General features: G+C 40.2%; 1 protein-coding gene across 1 annotated transcript in view; it reads right to left on the reverse strand.

The window, feature by feature from the left end:
- Positions 1-8,616: 8,616 nt before the first annotated feature.
- Positions 8,617-24,358, reverse strand: part of LOC139446266 (receptor-type tyrosine-protein phosphatase mu-like) — a 28,910-nt gene continuing 13,168 nt past the window's right edge. The window contains exons 10-27 of the mRNA XM_071227619.1: positions 23,551-23,665; positions 23,326-23,420; positions 19,910-20,223; positions 19,486-19,573; positions 19,254-19,315; positions 18,861-18,897; positions 18,485-18,582; positions 17,564-17,689; positions 17,187-17,326; positions 15,364-15,499; positions 14,334-14,480; positions 13,847-13,946; positions 13,127-13,200; positions 12,183-12,305; positions 11,335-11,466; positions 10,810-10,946; positions 9,992-10,127; positions 8,617-9,159 (exon numbers count right to left, since the gene is read on the reverse strand). Of these exons, the coding sequence (XP_071083720.1) occupies positions 9,088-9,159; positions 9,992-10,127; positions 10,810-10,946; positions 11,335-11,466; positions 12,183-12,305; positions 13,127-13,200; positions 13,847-13,946; positions 14,334-14,480; positions 15,364-15,499; positions 17,187-17,326; positions 17,564-17,689; positions 18,485-18,582; positions 18,861-18,897; positions 19,254-19,315; positions 19,486-19,573; positions 19,910-20,223; positions 23,326-23,420; positions 23,551-23,665 (2,132 nt within the window). The 3' untranslated portion in view covers positions 8,617-9,087. The remainder of the gene's footprint in view (positions 9,160-9,991; positions 10,128-10,809; positions 10,947-11,334; positions 11,467-12,182; positions 12,306-13,126; positions 13,201-13,846; positions 13,947-14,333; positions 14,481-15,363; positions 15,500-17,186; positions 17,327-17,563; positions 17,690-18,484; positions 18,583-18,860; positions 18,898-19,253; positions 19,316-19,485; positions 19,574-19,909; positions 20,224-23,325; positions 23,421-23,550; positions 23,666-24,358) is intronic.

Raw genomic sequence — 24,358 nt, forward strand, 5'->3', positions numbered from 1 at the left:
CTTACTCATAAACATTACCAAAACATTGCAAATTTTCCTGGAATACGCGCATTAATATTTATTACGTCACAGGGTAAGTGATGTGTCAGTCGGGCAGCGACAGTAGTCAATATAGTTCCAACTGAAATCTGTTTCTTGTACATTGGCGAGGCAAAATATACGCAAACAACCATTGTTTTTAATGGCCTTTCGCGGCAATCCATCGTTCTGTCCACTAGAGTAACTGCCCTTTTTCAAAGGGAAGCTACTATAACCCTAATCTATGAGTCGTCACGGCCACGGTCAGACGTTGTTGACAGTCGGTCTGTCAGATGTACACACGGCGACAAAACGAAACAAGGTAACAATTCAAACATATTTCGGCCAAATCCAACTATTTTAATTTGTTGAGAAGGCCTAGGTTTCAAGCCGCAGAGTTCTGCAAGCACAGATATGGCTACTGATCTGGCTTGGCAAGGCCTCGTGCCCTCGCAAAATTGTTTCGAAATTTTTATCTCCAAAGTTGCCAAAACTTATAAAATGCCTTAGCTCCGTCACAGTCAGACATTGATTTTCAGTTTATTAGACTGTTCTTTTGATAATGATAGCAATTATCCCTGTAGTTTAACCAGATTCCCGATGGTTAATTCTGACTCGATCGCCGAATGACGAGGGTGACGCCATGTTTGTTTATAAACAGTGAAAGTAGTCCCTACTTGACCTTTGATATTTGCATCTCTATCCGCATATGACCCCAACCGATATCGTTTTTTTCCGTTGGCTTTATCCTGCCGAGAAGCCTACCCATTATGTGATAGTGCAATATATTCTGTGAAAACCATCACATCTCACTTACTGGAAGTGACGTGATACATGTCCAATGGAAACCTTATGTGAAATCAAGTAGGTACGCCTCACTAAGCATATTGACAAATTGACCATCTGATTACCAGTCAGTGACCAAACGTTTCTTATCATGTAGGGGCACGGATGGCCCAGACGTGAGGCACCGCGATTCGCTGTGCAGGGTTGCTTCCCTTGGGCACGCCTGAAACCTATGATTGTGGGTTCGAATACCGGTTCGCCCCGATTATGTTTCTAGGTTTGTCAGCACCATACCCGTGCTCGTGGGTTTCACCGAAGTGGTAAACGTCTGAGACCTGCATCACTTCTGGCTTTCCTCCCACATTAAGCTGACACGCCGTGATATAACTGGAATACTGTTAAAAGCGGCCTTGAACCCAACTCACTCACTCACTCACTCCTAATGATGTTTTGCGATATTCTCTTCATTGATTGTACCCACACCTAAGCATGTTTTTTCAGGATGGTGCCCAGTAGAATACGGGTACATCTTCCTCAGGGATGTGCAGATGTGCATCTGGCTATCCCCCACACCGGCCACCAACGACTCCGCCGTCACTCAGTGTAGCCGACACGGGGACAGACTCGTAGTTCTTTCTGACTCCCACAGATGGGAAGCAATATCAAATATGAGCCTTGGTAAGTGACAACCACCAGCTGTTTTTCGTTGCCCGTTGTGATACCGACTCCGTCACTGTATATTCTGACATGAACAACTGGTTCATATATAATCTCTTCCTTTTTGTCATACACTTGTGTGGATGACTGTCGATATAAATGGCTGATTTTCACTGGTTCTCTTGCCTAAAAGCGACACCTGAAAGGATTGATATCCATGATAACGACGCGTAGCTCTTCCTGACTATCACATTTGAATGTTGGAAGTATGGCCTGCTTTGATCCTTAAATTCAATTACAATATGATAGATCTCTCTTACATCTGCGCACGCTTTCTAATATTTATTATGGCATTTAAGTGAGGAAACGAGAGTAACCCTGAGAGTCTAAGACGCTGGACAGATAGCTGCATTACTTAATTGTGACAGGGCTCGAATTCCTGATTCATCCTGATTACAAAGAGTTTGTCAGCACCAGGCATGTGCTCGTGGCTTTTATAAAACCTGCGTCCCAATGAGAATTCCTGCCACATTAGGGGAATGGGTGGTCCACTTCTTTAAGGCGTTGCGATTCGGAGGCTTGTTTTTTCAGCACCATACCCGTACTCGTGGATTTCCTCCCACATCAAGCTGTCACGCCGTAATAAAACTGAAATACTGTTCACAACGGAGTTAAACCCGACTCACGCATTCACTCCTGGCGAATGAAGCTGCTACGTCGTGTTCTAACTGATGTACATGTGTTCAAGGGGTGTAAAACCCTACTGATAGCTAATTCATTCCAGGGAGTTCGACCATATTACAAGTTGGCGCCGATGATAGCGCAGTGCACGGAACGTATCTGTGGGGAGACGGACGTCCGGTAAATGGTAGTCTGTGGCACTTAGGGGAACCAAATGGACTGACCGAACACTGTGTCTACATTGCAAATGGAAAACTCAACGACTTTCCCTGCAGTTGGCATGTGAAGTTTATTTGTGAAAAATATAATTAATTAATTAATTAATTATATAAATATTCTTTAAATCAGTAACTGCAAGTGTACCAGTTAATATTGTCTTGGCGCCATATATGATTCCCTTTGGGAAAATGTAGACGTATATGTGAATTTCTTAAATGTTCGTATTAATTATATGCAATCAGTTACTGAAAACGTTTAAACTACCGGTCCATATTCATTGATTATGTGCTTCTGTGTGTAGTTATATGATCTTGGCGTTTTTTATAATAAATGCTTAAAGGGCAAGTTCACACAGAAAGGAACCTATTTTTCTTGTACTTTTTCCACATTAAAAGTGTTAACCTAGAAGTGTCATAGACAAAAATATAAAAATATCAAATTAATTAACAATTTTTTTGCATTAAAACGATTTATATTTTTCACATTTACCAAGTGTTCTATTTCCAGAACAAAAACACCATGGCTTATGCCCCTTGCAATATGACGTCATTGGTGCCAATTGATAAACATTATGACGTCATCATGCTTTGTTAGAGCCGCTTCACGTGGTGTAGGTACAGGTGTGTGATTCTAGCGTCTCAGTGTTATGCAGAGTCACCACTGCGCCGGAGTGTGTCGTAGGCCATGTTGTTTTACCGCAAACTGGTACTTGATATCTTTTGCGTTGAGAATAGACAGGGACCCAGTTGAATTGGCACCAATTACGTCATAATCTAAGGGGGATAACTCAGGCCTGTTTAGCTCGAGAAACGAAGGCCTCATAACGGCATGACATTTTCACACTATTATGAGCTTCCTACTTTCACTGTGAAAAAAATGAGTTTATATTTTCAGACACAGATACTAACTAATTCTAAAATTGCGTTTTGTTTAGAAAAAGAAAGAAAGTGATTTTTGCGTGTACACTTCCCCTTTAAGCATGCTGTAATAGATAATGAATGTCTTACATATGCAATCAGTTCCTGCAAGTATTCAAATTATCTTACTATTCTCACTGTTTGTTTATCTTTGCGTGTATTCATTTTATCTTGGTTTAGAATTTACAAAATATTGAATAAAAAAGTCAGGTCAAACATTGCGACTTAATGCAGTTCACCCACTGTGATTCAAAACACATGCATCCAGGTATTATTAAATCAATGTATTGATTTAACACCAAGTGATGGTTGTTGTATGTAAGGAGTGGTTAGGAAAACAAGCTGGCCTCATTTGGCTCATTTTTATTTATCTATTTTTATTATGTTTTATTATTATTTATTGTTATAAGCGCTTCAGCATAGTTCAGCATGGGGTTATAAAAAATTCAAGCGATTCGGTGACTGCCGATGGTGTTTAAAGGCCTCTCTATTCATGAAATAATGTGAACATTTGCAATTTGCCAAAGATACAAGACCCGAGAAGATCCGGGGTAGAATTGCTCTTCAGCAACCCATGCTTTCCGTATAAGGCGACTATGCTTGTCGTAAGAAGTGACGAACGGGATCGGGTGGTAAGGCTCGCTGACTTGGTTGATGCATGACATCGCATCCGAATTTTGTGGATCGATGCTCATGATATCAGTCACTGGATTGTCACGATTTTTTACAGACCGCCGTCATATAGCTGGAATAATCCTTATTGCGAAACCAAATCAGCCAACCAAATACACAAAGTACACGTCAGTTGAGGCTGTGATTAAAAGATTAAAATAAATAAATGCGACAAAACCTAATCATGACCCTTTTCCAAATAAAAACCTTTACCTAATATTGATTCTGAAGCATTGTGGCTGTAAGGACAGCTCTCAAAGGTAAACGTTTTCATACAGAAATTGCATTAAAATCAGATCTTTTACTCAGATACGATACCTCTCTACATGAAGATCTTACAAATCCCCCATAGGAGGTCGCATCTGCTTAAACCTGAGCGATCTTTGATACCCAATCAAAATGAAGAATGCGTGGTTTCGTTAGCTGATTGCTTTAGGCGTTTAAAGTTCTGCTTGAACAATCAATATAAACAATTCTACCATGAATTTGGAAATAACTCGATCCTGATTGGTCAATCAGAGGCTATTAAATCACAATAAACCTCCTCTGATTGAAATAGCTGGTTAGACGGCCGCATCTCCGCGGAAGCTGATATTCATAGAATAGTACTATTTTCAGTCATTGTCGGTAGGCATAGTTAATCTACAATTACAGGTTACAAAATGCACAGATGCGGTTACTACAATATTCAAAGGATGTGTGGCAATACATTTCGTGCAGAAAACACGATAGAAATCTACGAAGGGAATGTATTTGAAAACCATGAAAAGATTTTGAAATATCTGATGACGCCGAATTGGCGGTACACATGCTTTGCAAATCCTGCAATCGACCGACATCTGCACAGCAGTTAACGAACCGGATGTCGTTTTCGTTACACGATTTTGATTGGACTGTGCATAGACTCGTTAGTCCAGCCAAAATATAACTCCATTATTCCTGCCTAGTTTCGCAAGGGTGTAAAATGGATATTTATAGGTTTGGTCCAACTTCAATTATCTACTCCCGTCCTATAGGTGGATTATTGCTAAATGTAACGTTTTCGAAACCTCTGAACTTAGAAACTGAGTTCATCATATTCAAGATGTTAATTATACTGAATTTCTAACATAAAGTCAACAGAAACTCACAGTTCCCTGAAATCCCCTGAAATTTACTGAAATCCACTGAAATCCGTAAAACACCTTGACGGAATGCGGAATAAACAAAAGCCTTTCTCATCGGAAAGCATGGTACTCTCTACATACCCCAAGGGAGTTAAAATACTTGCCACTAACGGAGGAGAAACAATAAAGGTTTCGCGAACGTGCGATATAGTGGGTATAGACAGCAAGCGGTTGGATCCCAAACCATCATTAATGACAATGTCAATCAGCAGACACACAGTGTCAAGACGATTACGTTGTGCAGGAATTCGGGCCTGCAGACCCCACCTCGGAATGCCCTTTTCCCGTCAACTTCGGGGAAATAGACGTCAGTGATCTCGACGACATGTGCGACGTTGGCAGCATCATGATTGTTCGAGGATACTGCTCTGCGACGCTCAGCGACGTTCAGCAGAGGGTACGTTTGGCCTTGGATGCATCATGGTGTGGAGCGGGATTTGTCGTTAAAGGAAGACACGTCTTGTCATACTCCGTGGAAATTTGAACGCCCAACGTTACAGGGATGTAAATCTGAAGTCATTGCCCTGTTGTCCTTCCCTTTCTCATTTTTTGTTTGTTTGTTGTTTAACGCCGCACCCAGCAATATTCCAGCTATATGACCGCGGTTTACCTTTATCAGAAGACTGTCACAAAGGATAATGTTCCAACAGGACCATGTCAGGTCCCACACTGCTCGAATAATCCAGGACTTTCTCAACGTCAATACGGTACCCGTGTTGCCCTGACCGTCACGCTGACCAGACCTCTCACCGGTGGAACATCTCTTGGATCATCTAAGGCGACGCATAAGACACCGTCCAAACCTACCGAACCAACCGAACAACGTACAGTTGGAACGTACATTATTGAATATTGACAGTAGCGGGTGACCCCGCCTAGGTGAAAACTTCCTACTACCAAGTAATCCCCGTCATCAGCAGTCGTAGTATGACACACACCAAAAGTTCACAGAACGTTAACATTTAGCCATTTTCAGCATGAGCCGGGTCTGGATTTCTTTCCAATTCCAACGCTACTTTACAGGGTGCAACTTGTATTTCAAGCGGATGACACTGCGGTCGCCGCCATTTTCTGCCGTTTGTAAAACCAAGGGATGTCCCACTAAATGTAATGTTTGGGACGGATGACGTCACAACTCTCCGCGTTGATATAGTTTCAATAATTAAAGTTTGATGTTTTATGGATTATTTTGTTATGATTTAGGTATCTGTCAATATAAGGATTGAAGTTGGATTTGTTGACGTTTCGCGCATCATGGAATACACTTTGGCCCTCACTCTATGAAGGTTCATTCTCCAATAAACTCGCAAAAAGTGAAAGTCAATTCTTATATTTTTTTATCACAATTTCTTACCTCAAAGGATGTAGGCCGAGATCTAAACATAATTTTATTTAATACGTGTGACTTCATGTTTACACTGACAGCCATACAACAAGAAGCTAGATCACGGTGTAAAATAGTTCCTCAAAAAGAGAGGTGACATGGGCGTATGGATGCACAACTTGCTCTTTAAAAACATCTTACGCAGCACATGTGTTCAAATCATATCCTCATTAGATGAGAAAGTTCTGTAGAGAACTCGCTCAGTAGGTCAATCACAATGACAGCGGGTCATGATACATTTACATAAAGTACAAGACGTCAAAATTGAGAGAAAATTGTTGTTTGACCGCCTCCGTGGACTAGTGGTAGAGCGTCCGCCCGGAGAGCGGAAGGTCGGGGTTCGATCCCCGACCGCGTCATACTTAAAGACGTTAAAAGATGGTACATGTTGTTACCCTGTCTGGCGCTCGGCATTTAGGGGATAAAATAAGGACTGGTCGGCTCGGAGTCAGTATACTGTGTCTCAGTGGGGTATTTATGTTAAACTGCGGCATGGTATCTCAGTTAGCTAGCAATATAAATCGGCATCAGTCCGGACTAGTACAAGCGGCCACACACACACGTGCATGTCCGTCGCTATATAAGTGCAATAATCTTGGACGCGAAGGTTAAACCCCTTTTCACCTAACCTCCGAAGTTGTTAATGACCCTGTGGCGGCTACATGTGTTAGTCATCATTGGTCAACTGACCGATCATCGAAAGGTGAATAAAGACGCGTCAAACAGACACAAATTAAAGGTAAATGTAGAGATTGCTGGATACGGTCACTGTCAGCCTGGACACGGATCGTGTCGACACTAAGATAGTTTAGATGTGCATTTCTTCGTTTGTCCATTAGGATAGGCCGTAACGAGGATATTCGTGAACAATCATGCAGTCACGCTCTCTGACGTTTCTCAATGTATACTGTAACACTGAGACCAAGATGAAAGACTCTAAATGATCAGAAAGAACGCTTATGTATGTTTTCGTGCTAGGGAATTCCCAGGGTTTTCCCCGGGAATGTGGAAGTAGTCCGTCAGTGTTTACGTCATTTCGAGAACACGGTCTCGTGAAAAACGTATGAACTTCAAATTGAGTCGTTCATACACTTATGAACGTCAATTTCGTGGTCATGTGACCGACCGCTCGTCCAATGAAAAAGCCGTATATCGTGTAAACTTCAAATTAAAAAAGTTATTCCTAAATGAGTGTAACCGCATACCCAATAACGTCATCAGGAGGTTTACGTAAATCGACGAAGCGTTGTGTTTGCCTGGGCGCCCGAAGAGGTCACGCAATATATTGATTACATTACTGAAGTGATATGGAAGCGCCCAACATGCTTTGTCGTCAGAACATCATCTGTTTTATGTACGTGGCAAGTGACAGTTATGACCACAGATGTGTTTGAGCGATGTTTGTTAATTCGCCCAAAGTTCCATAAAATTGTCTTGGGACGTATCGTACCATAAATATTTGAGCTTTAGAATACATTTCCAGTGAAATATGTACAATTTTAGTCTTAGTCGATGTATACGTTCTTTTGGAATATGGAGCAACACTTCTCAACAAAGTAAGACGCCTTATATATACATTTTAATTACATGTAAATATCGATACATATTATGTGCTCTGTGATTTCATGGGGAAACAAGTGAATCATAGAGAGTAGTGGAGGGTATATTTCACCTTTGATGACTAGCGGAGGAGTAGACACTTGATAGTGTTGGGTCGTCTACACACAGACGACCCGGTTTTGATGCTCTAGATGGGAACAAGTGTGAAGCCAATTCTCCTTGTCACGAAGGTCCGGGGTAGAATAGGTCTTCAGCAACCCATGCTTCCCGTAAAAGGCGACTCTGCTTGTCGTAAGAGGCGACCAACGGGATCGGGTGGTCAGGCTCGCTGACTTTGCTGATGCATGTCATCGTATCCCAATTGCGTGGACCGATGCTCATGGTGTCAATCAGAGGATTGTCTGGTCCAGACTCGATTATACAGACCGCCGTCATATAGCTGGAATATTGCTGAGTGTGGCGTTAAACAACAAATCAAACCAAACTAAAAAGTCCTTGTCCTCACTATGATATACAGTGCCATATACAAAGACGTGGAACAATCTTGTCTGGACTAAATAACTTATATGTAACATCAATGTTTTGCATGGTATACATGTCGAGTGGGATTAAGTACCTGCTGCCTACACATAATACGCGACACATGTCGATAAAAACTATATTCACAGGGGCATTAAATGAATATTGACCAACGAGGCTGACATTAGGCTTGCTCTTGTAATAACATTTATCGTGATGTTTACACGATATTATTACTTTGTTTACAGAGGAATAAAAACAAACCCACATCAAATGTAATCAAATGTACAACACATGTAGTTCAACACTTCAAACAGTTGGTGCATTGTTTTTCACACGATTGTAGAGAAACAAAACCTTGATCAAGTTTGATAAAACACACATAGTTTTAACACTTCGTACTGTGGATAAGATCAGCATGCAATCTTGTAGGAGGGCGATCGTCATGTTCAAGGGGTCGGAAAATGTGATGACACATACTGGTACGTTGTTGTACTCAGCGTACTCGTCACACGTTGGCGTAGATGCCGGCGTCGCGGTTGTATTCCTTCACGATGCTGTAACACAGTTGGTAATCCTCCTGAAAGTAACATTTGTTAATAATAATTCCTGCTATCATAACTCAAAACACAGATAGATAGTACGACTTATATTTGTGGGTAATTTATTCCCAGCAGGATTCCGGTCCCAAGAAAAATGTCAACTAAAATAGACAACTAAATGAACGGGGATTCCGGGTAAGGTCCCAAGAAAAAGGTCCTTGTCGTAATAGACAACTAAATTAATGGGGAGGTTAGGAATAGTGAGTGAGTGGGTATGGTTTTACGCCACTTTTAGCAATATTCCAGCAATATCACGGCGGGGGACACCAGAAATGGGCTTTACACATTGTACCCATGTTGGGAATTGAACCCGGCTCTTCGGCGTGACAAGCGAACGCTTTAACCACTAGGCTACCCGACCGCCCCCTCAGGAATAGTGACTTAGTTGATTGCGTGTCAATCACTCCATTACACATTACAAATCCCTTACACAGTTTGTACATGAATGTATTTGTTTGTTTGGCCACATTTATTTGCTTTGGTCGCTGCATTGAGATGTATTCAAAGTTGAGACATATAGTACTTTAACTAAGTTCCAGTTGTTTTGGCCACTGCAATGTGACAATGGTTTCCCAATCCTGGCTCCTCATTTGCAAAAGTGTGAGCTGTTTTCAAGTTTCATATTGGGTAACATCTAATGAAAGACACGCATTGAATCAAACAGACACCTTCTCTTCTTCAAAACATTTATGTGAGCAGTACTTCGCTATAACTCTGGCCATACAACATATATACTATGGAAAATGGAACGTAAGGTATTATCACTTTCCACAGGTTCTGTTAATACAGAATTGCCTTTCAAATACTCACAAAGGACTGTATGAACTGAGGTCTGACACACTGCAGTTCCCTGATGGAGAGGAAGATGTCCACGTCTCTGTCCAGCCTCAGTCTGCTGATGATGTTGAGGACACTGCAGAACACGCCGCTCACCCTAGCGCCGTCACTGTCGTGTCCAACACACGAACAAATGTTAGAAAGAATGAAGAAAGGTGTCCTGTGCCTAGTTCATATAAATTCCCTCTCACACCACACAGCTGACCATGATTAATCTTGTATGTATTTAGCATGCTGGTAACTCAGCTGTATGCATTCTACTAAAGCTTATCAACCAAAAAATGTAAATGATTTCATTTAACGTTACCGAAGTTTTGATGTGCGCTATTTTGACTATGTTGGGAACATCAAAGAACGACATAGACAAATGATACATTCAATATAAACCGTTAACAGACCATCCGTGGTCTAATGGTAGAGCGGTACTTTTTGTTACCCTGTCTGGCGCTCGGCATTAAGGGGCTAAAATAAGGACTGGTCGGCTCGGAGTCAGTATACTGTGTCTGAGTGGGGTATTCATGTTAAAATGCGGCATGGAATCAGTGTGCTAGCACTATAAATCGGCATCAGTCTGGACTAGTACAAGCAGCCAAACACACACTCATACACGTGCATGCACGTCGCTATATAAGTGCAATAATCTTGGACGCGACGTTTAACCCCATTTCACCTCACCTCACCGTTAACAGACCATCAAACCTAAAGATATTTATGGAATATTCAACGTGTTACCACAGCAATCCATACACAATCATCTGTCAGAACTTTGTATCTGAGTGTGTTGAACATACTGGCAGTGGACAAGGACTTTGTGATCGGCGGAAGTGATGACCATGTGCACGATGTTGACCAGCTCCAGTAGTGTGGCAGGGTGGGACATCATGTCCAGAGACTTTAGACTGAACACGACGACTGATCGCTCACAACCCTAGATTACAGGATGCATCCAGTGTCATTATGTGACCATGATGTTTGAACAACGTCTTAATTCTTAGTTTACAGTAGTACTAACATACGATCTTACTGAATATCAACGGCTATTGATAGTCATGTTTAGATATAAAAACAATACTTCGGTGGTATTCCGGTTGTGAAGTAACTTCCATTATTAGCTCATGCAGTCAATTCAAAGTGAAGACAAATTCAAGAAGTTTCCCTGCTAGTGAATTTAGTCAACCTTCCGTCACATAAATTGATTATTTGATTCATGTCAACTGAAAATGTCAGTTTGTTTGACATATGGCAACATTTGAAGTTTATATGGATTATGTGTCAATCGTATACACTGCTAAATATAAATCACAGGCATAACTGACCTCCTTGTCATACAGAACGGTAAGGATTCTCTCTCTGTAACCCTCCCTGTTTGAATTCTCCTTCTGAAGTACAATAGTGAACGGTCCTTTCTTTAAGTTTTGGTTTTCTGTAGGGTATACGTTCTCTACCTCCTAAAATAAACACAAGCATAGTTTTAGATTGACTTCTCAAACTTACAAACAATACCGTTTTTATTTGCATACATTGTATGTTTTAAAGGGAACATTTCACTAATAGCTACACATTGTCTGATCACACTTAACACAAAGATCCCGGATAGAGTAGGTCTTCAGCAACCCATGCTTGCCGTAAAAAACGACTCTGCTTGTCGTTAGAGGCGACTAACGGGATCGGGTGTTCAGACTCGCTGACTTGGTTGATGCATGTCATCGATCCCTATTGCGTGGATCGATGCTCATGATATTAATCACTGGATTGTCTGGTCCAGACTCGTTTATTTGCAGACCGCCGTCATATAGATGTAATATTACTGAGATTTGACATTAATACGTCTATATAATTTCTTGTAAAGGTGAGAAAAAAATAATAACTGAATACTAATCATTATGGTTAGATTTTAACGAAAGAAAAAGTGATAGAAAAAGTGGTATGAAACATTAACTTACTTAAAATATAAAACTTTATTTTTGCTGTTTGTTCTTTGGCTTATTGATGGGTGAAGTAAGAACGCAATTGCGTGGATCGATGCTCATAATGTCAATCACTGTATTGTCTGGTCCAGACTCGATTATTTTCAGACCGCCGTCATATAGCCGGAATATTGCAGAGTGCGGTGTTAAACAAGAAACAAACACACAATTACTAAGAAGTTAACGATTAACGTGACCTTAGAGTCATCCAGGCAGATAACTGTGCAGCAGTCATGGTCGTACACCAGTCTCCAGAAATCCACCACGGTGTCTGGCAGGGGAGTCTGGCTGACTATCAGGCTGCTTGGCCGGAGTATAGACTGCAGTAGCAAACATGAACATTTATATGGTATTGTCAGTTCCATTTCCGCAATTATCGAAGAGTATTTCTCGATATCAATAGGTGTTCGGGGGGCACGGGTGGCCCAGTCGTCTAAGGCGCCGCGATTCGCTTTGCAGAGTTGCCTCCTTTGGGCACGCCAAAAACCTATGATAGTGGGTTCGAATCCCGGTTCGCCCCGATTATGTTTCTAGGTTTGTCAGCACCATACCCGTGCTCGTGGGTTTCACCGAAGTGGTAAACGTCTGAGACCTGCATCCTTCGGGCTTTCCTCCCACATTAAGCTGACACGCCGTGATATAACTGGAATACTGTTAAAAGCGACGTTAAACACAACTCACTCACTCAATAGGTGTTCTCTCCACATACCCAATGTTAAAAGTCAATAAATCGAAACAATAAGGCATTCATAGTTGTTAGCCTTGAGGTACCACACTCCTTGTAAAATACACCAAGGTATATATGCAATACATATGTTGCAAATACATTGGGTACAATGTGTATGACATGTATACATGCCTACATGCAGAGGTTATTCATACAGAGGGAGTGGGTGAGTTTGTTTTAATCGTGGCGTGTCATCTTTATGTGGGAGGTAATCCCGAAGTGAAGCAGGTCTCAGACGTTTACCACTCCAGTGAAACCCTCGAGCACGGGTATGGTGCTAACAAACCTAGAAACATAGTCGGGGCGAACCGGGTTTCGAACCCACAATCATAGGTTTCTAGCGTGCCCAAGGGACGCAACTCTGCACAGCGAATCGCCTTAGACGACTTGGCCACCCGTGTCCCTTATACATACAGACAAAACTACAGCATTAATGTAGTTATTGCGCTGGTGAACTCGTGTGGTCAGATGAGGCCTCGTCTTGTTTCCTGCAACAGGTAAACCGTATCATTAATCACAAGACAAATAAACATGTACAGTTTCTGTCTTCTGTGCTAGCTCTGTCGTTAACTCTTTTCGCCGTGGAGCCAAATGTTTGTACTTTTTACAGCCAGTGTTGGCCTCTCTGGTCCTCATCTTGCTGTTTTGATTCGCAAGAAATACATAAACGTTCAGCATGGAGGACACTTGGTAGGTGATAACTGACGATGAACTGTACGTAACATAGTCATGGGCCATCTATTGGTCATTGTATTAAGGTCAAGACATCCCTTCCAGCCATAATGCCGAGAACAGGAGGTGAGGTGAAATGGGGTTTAACATCGCGTCCAAAATTATTGCACTTAAATAGTACATGCACGTGTTTGTGCGTGTGGCTGCTTGTGCTGGTCCAGACTGATGCCAATTTTATAGTGCAAGCCCACTGAGGTACAAACAGATCAGTCCTTGTTTTAGCCCCTTAATGCCGAGCGCCAGTCAGGCTAACAAGAAGTACCATATTTTGGTATGACGCGGCCGGGGATCGAACCCCGGACTTTCAGTTCTCCGAGCGGACGCTCTACCACAAGACCATGGAGGCGGTCTCTTAGAACAGGCATAGAAATTATGAATATATTCCATCGCGTGTTATGGTACCTGGAAGAATAGTTCGGCTCCTGTTTTTAGCAGCATTCTGAGGTAGGAGAGCTGTCGACACTGTCTCCTCTGACAGACTGGATGTACTTTCTTGCAGTAACTGAGGACAAACATAATTTTTACCTCGTTAATTATCTTTTGTGAAGACTTTCTTGTGTTAGTTAACAAGGTTAAATATCTCTCCTGCCATGACACATTAACTTAACCAATATAAAAGAATCGGGTGATCCTTAACTTCTTTTGAGTAGTATATATCACGGTCAGATGTCAAATCTTTGATGAGTACTTATCAATTGATGAAATGAAGTGGATGGTATACTCCGACCTTCTGAACGTCCAGGTAAGATTTCCTAACATGCGTGTCAATGAATATGTGTATAAACCAACTACTTGAGAATAGCCATTAAGTGACGTAACATTCCACCAACTAGAACTGTATCTATTCTTTCAGATTACACTAACAAACACATAAGTACAACTAACCTACCTGAAACTGTTTTCTCAGTTTGGTTTCCTGTGGTTCGGTAAAGGTCTCCCCTTGACCAAATTCCGTTTCGAACTCCGGCGACGTGAAGAATGTTCCCCGACTACGAATTGCTTCCAACACAACATCGTGCACGAACTCATACTGGCTCTGGCAGATAATGGCAAAAGGTTCAAACTTAAAACACCTCGAGCTATTTAAGGCTTTATTGTATTTCGTCATTCAAAGAGAGTGAAGGATTTGTTTGGTTGGTTGGTTTGTTGTTTAACGCCGCAATCAGCAATATTCCAGCTATATGACGGCGGTCTGTAAATAATCGAGTCTGGACTACACAATCCAGTGATTAATATCATGAGCATCGATCCACGCAATTGGGATCGATGACATGCATCAACCAAATCAGCGAGCCTGACCACCCGATCCCGTCAGTCGCCTTTTACGCCAAGCATAGTCACCTTTTACGGCAAGCATGGGTTGCTGAAGGCCTATTCTACCCCGGAATCTTCACGGGTCGAGAGCTCAGGAACATAATATGCATTTAAATTTTTTGCTACAATTTATATAAGCAGGACAAATCACCCATATACCCGCAATCCTTGTACTGTAAAGATATATTCTTTAACTTCTCTGAGAACAATACAAACCGTGGCATATTTAATGCAGAATCTGTTACCTTGAAAACGCAATAATAAAGTAAAGTACAACCCTGAAAAAGGCACAAATTCAGCACTTCTCGGTTCTGCAAGTGTAATGAAAAATATGAGTTCATACTCCAGAAATGAACCATCCCCTCATTAACCAATATTCAAACTTCTTGCCTTTGATTAAAGTTGCAACAAATAAAAAGGTGCATATGAGGTCTGGTCAAAATCGTTAGTATGTGGATTTTTGTTCAATTGTTCATTGAGAAGCTACATCAGAGTGAGTGAGGTTGTGTTTAACGCCATTTGTAACAGTATTCCAGTTATATCACGGCGTGAGCTACATCAGACAGGCTATAACATGGATATACAAATGATTGCAACATTCTCACCACTGTTTGGACCATGTTCATCCGGTCTTCTCTCATCTTTCCAACACACATAAACACGTTGACTTTGTTTTCATTCTCAGCCTCCTCCATCAGATGATCAAGAGCAATGAATGTCCCTGTCCGGCCAACACCAGCGCTGATGAAGAAGAAGATTGTTGCATAGAAATACAAGTGGCAAAACCCTTTCCATATCCATAAGAAAAATCGGCCCAAACGGTGTCAATTGTACAATACCGACCATATCGTGAGCATGTGTTGATAAATCACTAACAAATAGGGATGATACCAGTTGTGCGCGAAAACGTGAACGTATCTTGCCCAACCAGTGGCACCGCCACAAACACATGCAAAGACAACTCAAATGTTCACCTGACCCGTGAAGATTTCGGGGTAGAATAGGTCTTCAGCAACCCATGCTTGCCGTAAAAGGCGATTATGCTTGTCGTAAAAGGCGACTAACGGGATCGAGCGGTCAGGCTCGCTGACTTGGTTGATGCATGTCATCGATCCCAATTGCGTGGATCGATGGTCATGATATTAATCACTGGATTGTCTGGTCCAGACTCGATTATTTACAGACCGCAGTCATAAAGCTGGAATATTGCTGATTGCGGTGTTTAACAACGAACAAACAAAACAAACAAATGTTCACCTGAAAAAAAACACGGGAGCACATGGAACAAGTCAAAATAGGAATTGCACCGGACATAATTTTTGTGACTGATGCGTCAAATTTGAAAAGTCTTCCACGTGTCTACCACAAAACCTTTTGAAACCTTTACTGGGGTCTTGAATGTTGTAACCTTGATGAAACAGCGTCGGTGCAAGAGTTGTACGAGGCGCTTGGTGGAAAGAGCATACTCGATTGTACCTTAAAAATTGTGAAATGAAGACACCAAGGGATGGAGCTGCAGGAATATTGCTGGACATAAAGGGAAAGTGAACTAATGGAAAGTTGAAGCCATCCCTCTTGCCATCCAAGTCTTGTGGAGAGTGTTTTGTCACTTTGAATCTTTATTGCATAGGTATAAAAGTGAAACAGATGAGGCGGTCTCACCAATCTCCTTCACTTCTTGTTCAGGTGAGTAAGTCAGTGGAAGGGAAGTGGCTATTTGATGGTTATTGAACGATATCAGATCTTTGATATACCTGAAGCTTCTGAATCAGTTAAACCTCTTGACTAAACTACCTTGTTTTGACTTTGCCAATCCGGGCAGAAATTCTGATTCATAAACACAAAGAAACAGATGAGCAAAGAAGGGGAGCCTACTTCTTGCCTTAATATCTTACCCCCAAATTTTACACAGATGTTATAAACACATGCTTGTAGGAATTGTACAATTGACTCTGCTTTATGCAGCGAGTTCTATTGGATATGGAAAGGGTTTGTCGCTCTATTTACATCAATGAGTTGGTCCAGCAGTTCACATATTAGTTTCTCAATAAACGTCAGATGACATTAGCTTCAATTGACCTAAACCTCGTTTTGTAACAATGCCCCATGAATCAGGGAATGAAGATTTTCCTTAAGTTTGTAATGTGGGATAGTTCTGTACAAAGTTGAAAAATCAAAGCAAATTGAATGATGTAAAGATATATAGTTGTTCAACACCGACAGCGAAGGGGATTTTACAGGTACCGGAGTCAACATCCTGTCCGTTTGGTACATAAACTTGCTCAGAATAACAATTAGTGATTTAATGTGTCCAGCAATTTAACGAGATATATTATATCCCTCAAATGACCAATGACGGGTTAAGTTTTCAATGTACAGCAATTTGAAAGACGTTGTCCCGTCTATTTTAGCGTTATGCGTGACTTACCTACAATGAATGACCATGGGTCTTCCTTTCTTCCCCTCCTGTTTGACCATTCTCCAGAAGCTGACGAGGGCTGGGGCGGAGGGGACACCATGGTCTGGCCAAGAGGTAAAGTGGAAATGTCTCACTACTCTCTCTTCAATCTGCATGTAGGATCAGAAATAAAGTGATGTGCACGCATTACTGGAATTTGAAACATATCCCCAACACGAGTGAGTGATTTAAAATTAATCGTCACTACGGCAATATCTCAGTCATATCGTGACGAGTTCCAAACAGGAAGTTTACAATGTTTAATGGATTTATGTAAATATGTCACGATACAACATGTGATTATTCAAGTGCACATGATGATATCGATGATTCCATAACATACTTACAGATTTTTTAACCACAAATGTTGATGTGATAAACTCAGCTCTCACTACTGCCTTCTTGTTTGTTATACTGAAGTCTCCATAGCAGTTACTCTTGTTTTCAGCAGGCCAGTATTGTTCACACTTTTTCTACAAAAATGGAGAACATATGACCACAGGGTTCTAATAAGAACAAAATACACTTCACCCACTGAATAGGAATAAGGAATAACATCAGTTATTTGAAATAATTTATGTCGAGCAATATTCCAGCAGCTTCAGCCTTTGGTGTCGACAATCGGTACAAGGTACAATTGAGCATGCTCTTTCTACCTAGATTTCAAAGGACGTCACACGACTCTTCTTCGGAAATTATTGGATCAAGGTTACAGCATTCAAGGTCTCAGTGAAGCTTTCAAATGTTTTATGGTAGACATGTGGAAAACATGTTCAAATTTGACGCATCGTTAACAAAAATGATGTCTGATGCAATATCCTATTTTGACTTTCCCGTGTTTTTCGGGTGAACGGATGACTTGCATGTGTTAGCAATACGCCCTCACTTGTTTTTTGGTTGTTTGTTGTCTGGACCAGACAATCCAGTGTTTGACGTCATGAGCATCGATCCACGCAATTGGGATACGATGACATACATCAACCAAGAGAGCGAACCTGACCACCCGATCCAGTTAGTCGCCTCTTTTGACAAGCATTGTCGACTTTTACGGCAAGCATGGATTGCTGAAGACTTATTTTGCCTCGGATCTTCACAGGTCCCCCCTTTTGGTATCATCACTATTTAACAGTGATTCATACTAGTAAGATCATGATATAATCGGATGTGTACGATCGACGCGAATATTTAGCAGAGATTTCTAATGCATTATTATCTCGTTTATATATTTAGATTATTTTGATACGTAAAAAATACGAAATACATCCTACTTTTTTCTTTTCCATCAGGTTTGTCAGCATGACGATTTCCGTGACATTCTCTTGCCATATCATCTGCCAGAAGTCCGCGATCGTAACATGTGTGGGGCCTGAATTACATTTCATCAAATGGCAGAGGTCAGTGAAGATTGTATTGAACCAAAATATTACATTCGATTATCACAACTTCTGTACTAATACAATATAAACCTTTGCCATAAAACCTAGATTAAATATGTGAAGCGCAATTGACATCAGCCATAGCTTATATTAAATTGTAAACTAATTGACTCCCTTACATACATTTAATCTTTAATCATATATTTTACCTTAATCATACATAACGCTGAAATGCAAAACAGAGAAAGGGTACTGTTGTTTTCAATACCTTGTGTTGCTATGTACGTGGGAGTGTCGTCGTGTCCCTGTGGATAAAATAAACGTCAAACAATAAAATAGTGTTATACTGACCTTTCTATAAGAGTCGACAACTGGCTTTTATGCTGAAGACAATGGTTTTAGACATGTGAAAATGAAGTGTTATTTCCTAGCGACCACAGTGAGCTAGTTGTTACTGTTTTTAAAAGACTGTAAGCCATTTCTTCAGTCCTTATGAATGAATATACATGTCAGGAAATATTTGTGATATTTACATCCATACAATAGCATACACATTTTCTGTCACTCCATATATGTTCAAGAGACATAAAGCTAAGTTAATAATACTGGCAATATTCACTTTTTTTACAGTAATGTATCATTGTGTAAGAACTGGACTAACTGTGATGTAGTTAGCGTTGATATAGTCACTCCCATCCGTCAGCACGACTCTCGAGTGATCATCTGTAAATTAAAAAAATGTTATCTATTTGTAACATACTGACATGTATATTTCTGTTACGATACCCCAAAAGAGGACACTATCCTTCCGAGTTTGTGTGAAGGTTTTGTGATATCGTTGCAGTATATGATAGCAACTTAGAACGCCAAATACATTATTTAGTTTTACTTACAAGCATACAGAGCAACAAAACGGTTTTTCATCTTATTTTCTGGCTTCTTTCCAACTTCGTGGGGTCGCCTTGCGCCATAAGGAATGGCCTGAAATAGTAAGGTTAGTTGTAAAACTATCGAAATATATTTTGTCAAGTTCACCGTATATTCCGTGTATATCGGGTCAGTTGATCCTGTTAACCTATGCGTGTTGTTCGATGCGACGACAATAATCGAATGGCTAGGAACAGTGGTTTGATAGATTGCCCCGACGGCGTTAATCGTTGCGAACAATATCAGCCTCTTGTTCAGACTCGATTATTCTGGTATTGCTGAAATACTTTCTGGTTTCGATATTTAACAAGAAAAGATGAGGTTTATTCTGGGATCGACGGCCTATATTGTCTGAATCTAGTAGACGCGTTTCAGTGTATCTGAACATGCCTGAAATTCTGCTTCAAATGATGATTTCTCCTTTTTAGCCATGAGACACTGGTGCAGTTTACCCAGCGTCATATGAGGAGGTATCCAGTTGTAGTAATTTGCAGCTGCCTCGGTCACGTCGTCTACATCACTTTCCACAGAAAACATTGCGTCCTCGTCATCAGCCTCTGTCAGAGGTCCTGGTAAAGCCCCAGCCGGTTCATCATCAAACGGAGTCGCAGGTGATGCCCTAGCAGGTTCATCATCTAGCGGAAGTGCAGGTGATGCCCCCATTGGTCCATCATCTAATCCCTCGTATACATTTGGTTCTTCGCCTGTATGGCAATATTATCATGTTTTATTTTTCAACAAGATGACATTGGTTTATCAATACTGACCACACAAACGCAAGCGCCAATTATTTTGCATCAGACCAATGCCACAGCATATTACTGTGTAATATGTTAAACGATCAGTAGATAATTAGTTAAAATTGCAATTTTCCAAACTACTCTTAATGAGTTTAAAAAAGAAAAAAATACCCTTGACCTGGACGTTGATTAGTAGTAAATGTGAAACCGCAGGGTAATAAGCTATGTGTATGATTGGTGTTATTTTGTCCTGTTTAGTTGTTCTACCTTTAATGAGTGAGTGAAGGAGTATGGTTTTACGCAGCCTTTAGCAATATTTCAGCAATATCACGGCGGGGGACACCAGAAATGGGCTTCACGTGTATAATGACTATTGTTTTATACACGTATAACTTTCTGCCCCACAATGGTTACGTGTAGCAAACTTCATCAACCTCATATAAACACTATTTCTAAAATGCAAATGAAAATGTCTTTCAGGAGGTACCTGGGTCGGGGTTCACTGAGAAAAGGGTCTAGTCTTAATGAGGAACAGCAACAGAGGGTTCGTAAACAGCGAATTTACTATCCTGCCAGGTAGAATGCACGGGGCAACGTTGGAGAGAAGGAGTGACCTGTGTAGAGGGGAATGCCCGAAGTAACTGGTTTAAAAATAATGAAGCCGAGCCCCCCAGTATAAAGCTTAAAAGCTAAAACAACTTATATGTAAATAATATTGTGTCACAGCAGGTTACTATAACAATGTTCATATTTAAAACAATTATATTAACCTTTTACGAGCGCTCGCGACGGAGCTTGTTGCAATTGTAACAGCCACAGAGACGCAAGGGCGACTAACACATAATACATACAGGTTACAAACAGTTCTGGTTTATGTTTCAAATATTTTCATCAAGACAATGTTTCGTCAAAGTGTGAAAGTAGTGATGTGTTTTAAGTAGGGGTATATTGTCGTAACTCGGGTCTCGGTTCCATTATTTTAAAGGAATGGAGAGAATGACGTCATAGATGAGTTTTATTTCAGTTTCGGCGTCAAGACCACGTGATATTCCTCACTTCCGCCTTGGGCCGTGGCAGGTTCGACAAGTAGATGAGTGTGAGTCAGAGTTTTAGGTATATATTGAGCTTGTAACGTTGTGAATGTATGTTTTTCATGACTGACAAAATTTAAAACTTTATAGGATGTATTCAATGAAGAAGGGAGATTTGTTAAGTAAGGTTTGTGTAAAACATTATTTGAATATTTTATGTACCTGTCAATCACGTTTCCGTAGTATTGTGTAAATATAACTGTGAAATAAATGACACTGAATATCATTAGATGTTATCGTTCACCTATATTGTTTATATATTGCAACTCAAAATGACCATGAAATGAGCCTTTTTAAAGAGTTGTAAAACTTACTACAAGCTTAGTCAATATACTGTGGCAGATAGTAAATTATCTTTGAAAGTAATATGGAAATCTCTACTAATTGATTTGTAAATAGTACTAGTCTACGATAGGCCAAACTCGTCTATGTTAGTGTATGTATGACAGTGAAATTCCCTAAGTTGGTAAGTCAACTTCACTAACTAGTTCTGTCAGTGTTGGAATGACAAATTTGCACTGATTATGACCATTGTTATGTTGTCAGCGTGTACTCCTGCCAGAGAGTATCAAGTTGATAGATAGAAACAACAAAACCATTTCTGTAATCATAGGAGTGAGTGAGTGAGTATGGATTAACGCCGCTTTTAGCAATATTCCAGCAATATCACGGCGAGGGACACCAGAAATGGGCTTCACACAATGTACCCATGTCGGGAATCGAATCCGGGTGTTCGGCGTGACGAGCGAACGCTTTAACCACTAGGCTACCCGACCGCCCCTGTAATCATAGGAAAACTATGCTGGAAGCATGTGTTGGTGAATCACTATCAAATAGTGATGATACCAGGTGTTACAAAGGTGAGCGTAGTTTGCCCCACCGATGGCACCTGTCACAAACACATGCAAAGTGTTCACTTGAAAGAAACATGAGAACATATTTTAGTACAAATCAAAATAAGGAATTGTATCGGACATCTTTGTTGTCACTGATGCGTCAAATCTGGAAATGCTACCAAAGTGGCGCCATAGGCTTTCGTAATTTTCTCGACACATCCTTCATTGATAATAATTGAAATTGCAAGACGATAATCAAAATCGCTTATTTAGAAAAATAATTACATTATTAACATAAATAGAGAATAATCGATATTATGAGTAAATAATAGAAATTACGAGAAAATAATAGAAATAACGAGAAAATAATAGTAATTTAAGAACAAACACATTTATGCTACCAAAGTGGCGTCTTATGCTTTCGTAGTAAATACTGGAAGTAACGAGAAACAAATCGTAATTTCGAAAAAAACAATAATTGAAAAATGAGAAAATAATCGACATTACGAGATAAATAGCCCGAAATTTCGAGAAAGTAAATATAATATTCAAATAACGAGAACAATACTCGAAATTTTTATTTAAAAAATAGAATTATGCTACGAACGCGGCAGCATTAGGCTTTCGTAAACTGCGGTATCTTGAACTACAAATCTTCCCTGAATGTTATTTTCCTGTAGAAATACTGACAATTTACTTATACATGTATTTTTGCATTAACTTTTATATGCGTGTCCCTTGGTCTGCAAGTGTTAACGTTAGTAAATGATAATTCTGCCACGAGTTTTAAAAATTCTCGATTTTGATTGGTCAATCAGACGTTTCAAGTCACAATAACCACCTCTGATGGAAACATGCATGCCTGATTTGACGCCCGCGCCACCACTAATATCTATATAACAAGTACATTTTTGTCAATCATTGCCGGTAGGAATTATGTCATCAAAGAGTTTGATTTTGTCATGGTACATGTAGAGGGAGATGAACATACTCTGTTTTAAATGTAGGCATATGCTACCTATATATGTGACGACGCTACATATATTGAGCGCTTTTGGTTTCACACTAATTTAGAAAAAACAGTGTCTTAATATCCTACAATTGGAAATTACTGAATAATCTGACAAATTGATTATTACCATTACCTGAATTATCCACCATTGTAATCACGTCATATTGAGAATGCATGCTCTCGCCACCATGGAGTTCTTCTCTTTTTCCTTTAGTTATGTTCCTGAAAATGGATTTTTGAAATTGAAAGAAAATGAATGTAATTTCATTTCATAGTGGATGTAAATCAAATCAAGTTCTGTATGAATTAATTTCTGTTGTAACATGTGGGACATGCATACAGTTGTAATTACCGTTTTCTGCAGATGACGATTACTGCTACAACAGCAGCGAGTACCAACATTACTGCTACTACTCCGCCAACCATCGGGGTCACATAGTCATCGACAGGAGATTGTGTTGAGGCCTCTTCAAAACAAAACAATATTCGCGTTGTTTTTTCTATATTGTTGTACTTTATTATGAATATTAAAGAGAAACAGATTATTATTATTATTATTATTATTATTATTATTATTATTATCATTATTACATAAGCCTTGTTACACGGTTACATCAGAACAGTTTCTATTGCTCAACCGTTTGAAAAAGCTGAGTGCGTTTCATTCATATCATATTTTAGGAATGACGATTATATTATGCGAGCCATCAGCTGTATAATAGCTTCTTCATTTGAATGGCAGGTGTTATAATGTTTACAGGACATTATTCTTGAAGTTTAAGACTTAGAACCAGGTGAAAAAGCTTGTATTAGAATAGATTTTGTATCGAAAACGATAATACGCACAATATTTGTATTGTTAACTTCATCGTCTATATGAAATACTCGACGTCAACATGTTTTGCCGTTTTTTCTTGCAACATAAATTTATATATAACAAAGGGTTTACGTTTAGGTTTTAAAACCGATGGATACTTGTGAGGGCTTTATGGGATACATTCCGCAATTCAGTTGGGGATATGTAGATCCCAACACAAGAAATATGGAGAGATGATGATATACCCTCATCATGTGCACATGCTCTCCATGGTGCAGCTAACATTAATGCAGTGATCTGTGTCACTCTCATACCCCAAGAAATGCAGTGATGTGGTGGTTAT

This window comes from Haliotis cracherodii, unplaced genomic scaffold (assembly GCF_022045235.1).
Source record: "Haliotis cracherodii isolate W230 unplaced genomic scaffold, xgHalCrac1.p SCAF_6, whole genome shotgun sequence".
Classification (NCBI taxonomy): domain Eukaryota; kingdom Metazoa; phylum Mollusca; class Gastropoda; order Lepetellida; family Haliotidae; genus Haliotis; species Haliotis cracherodii.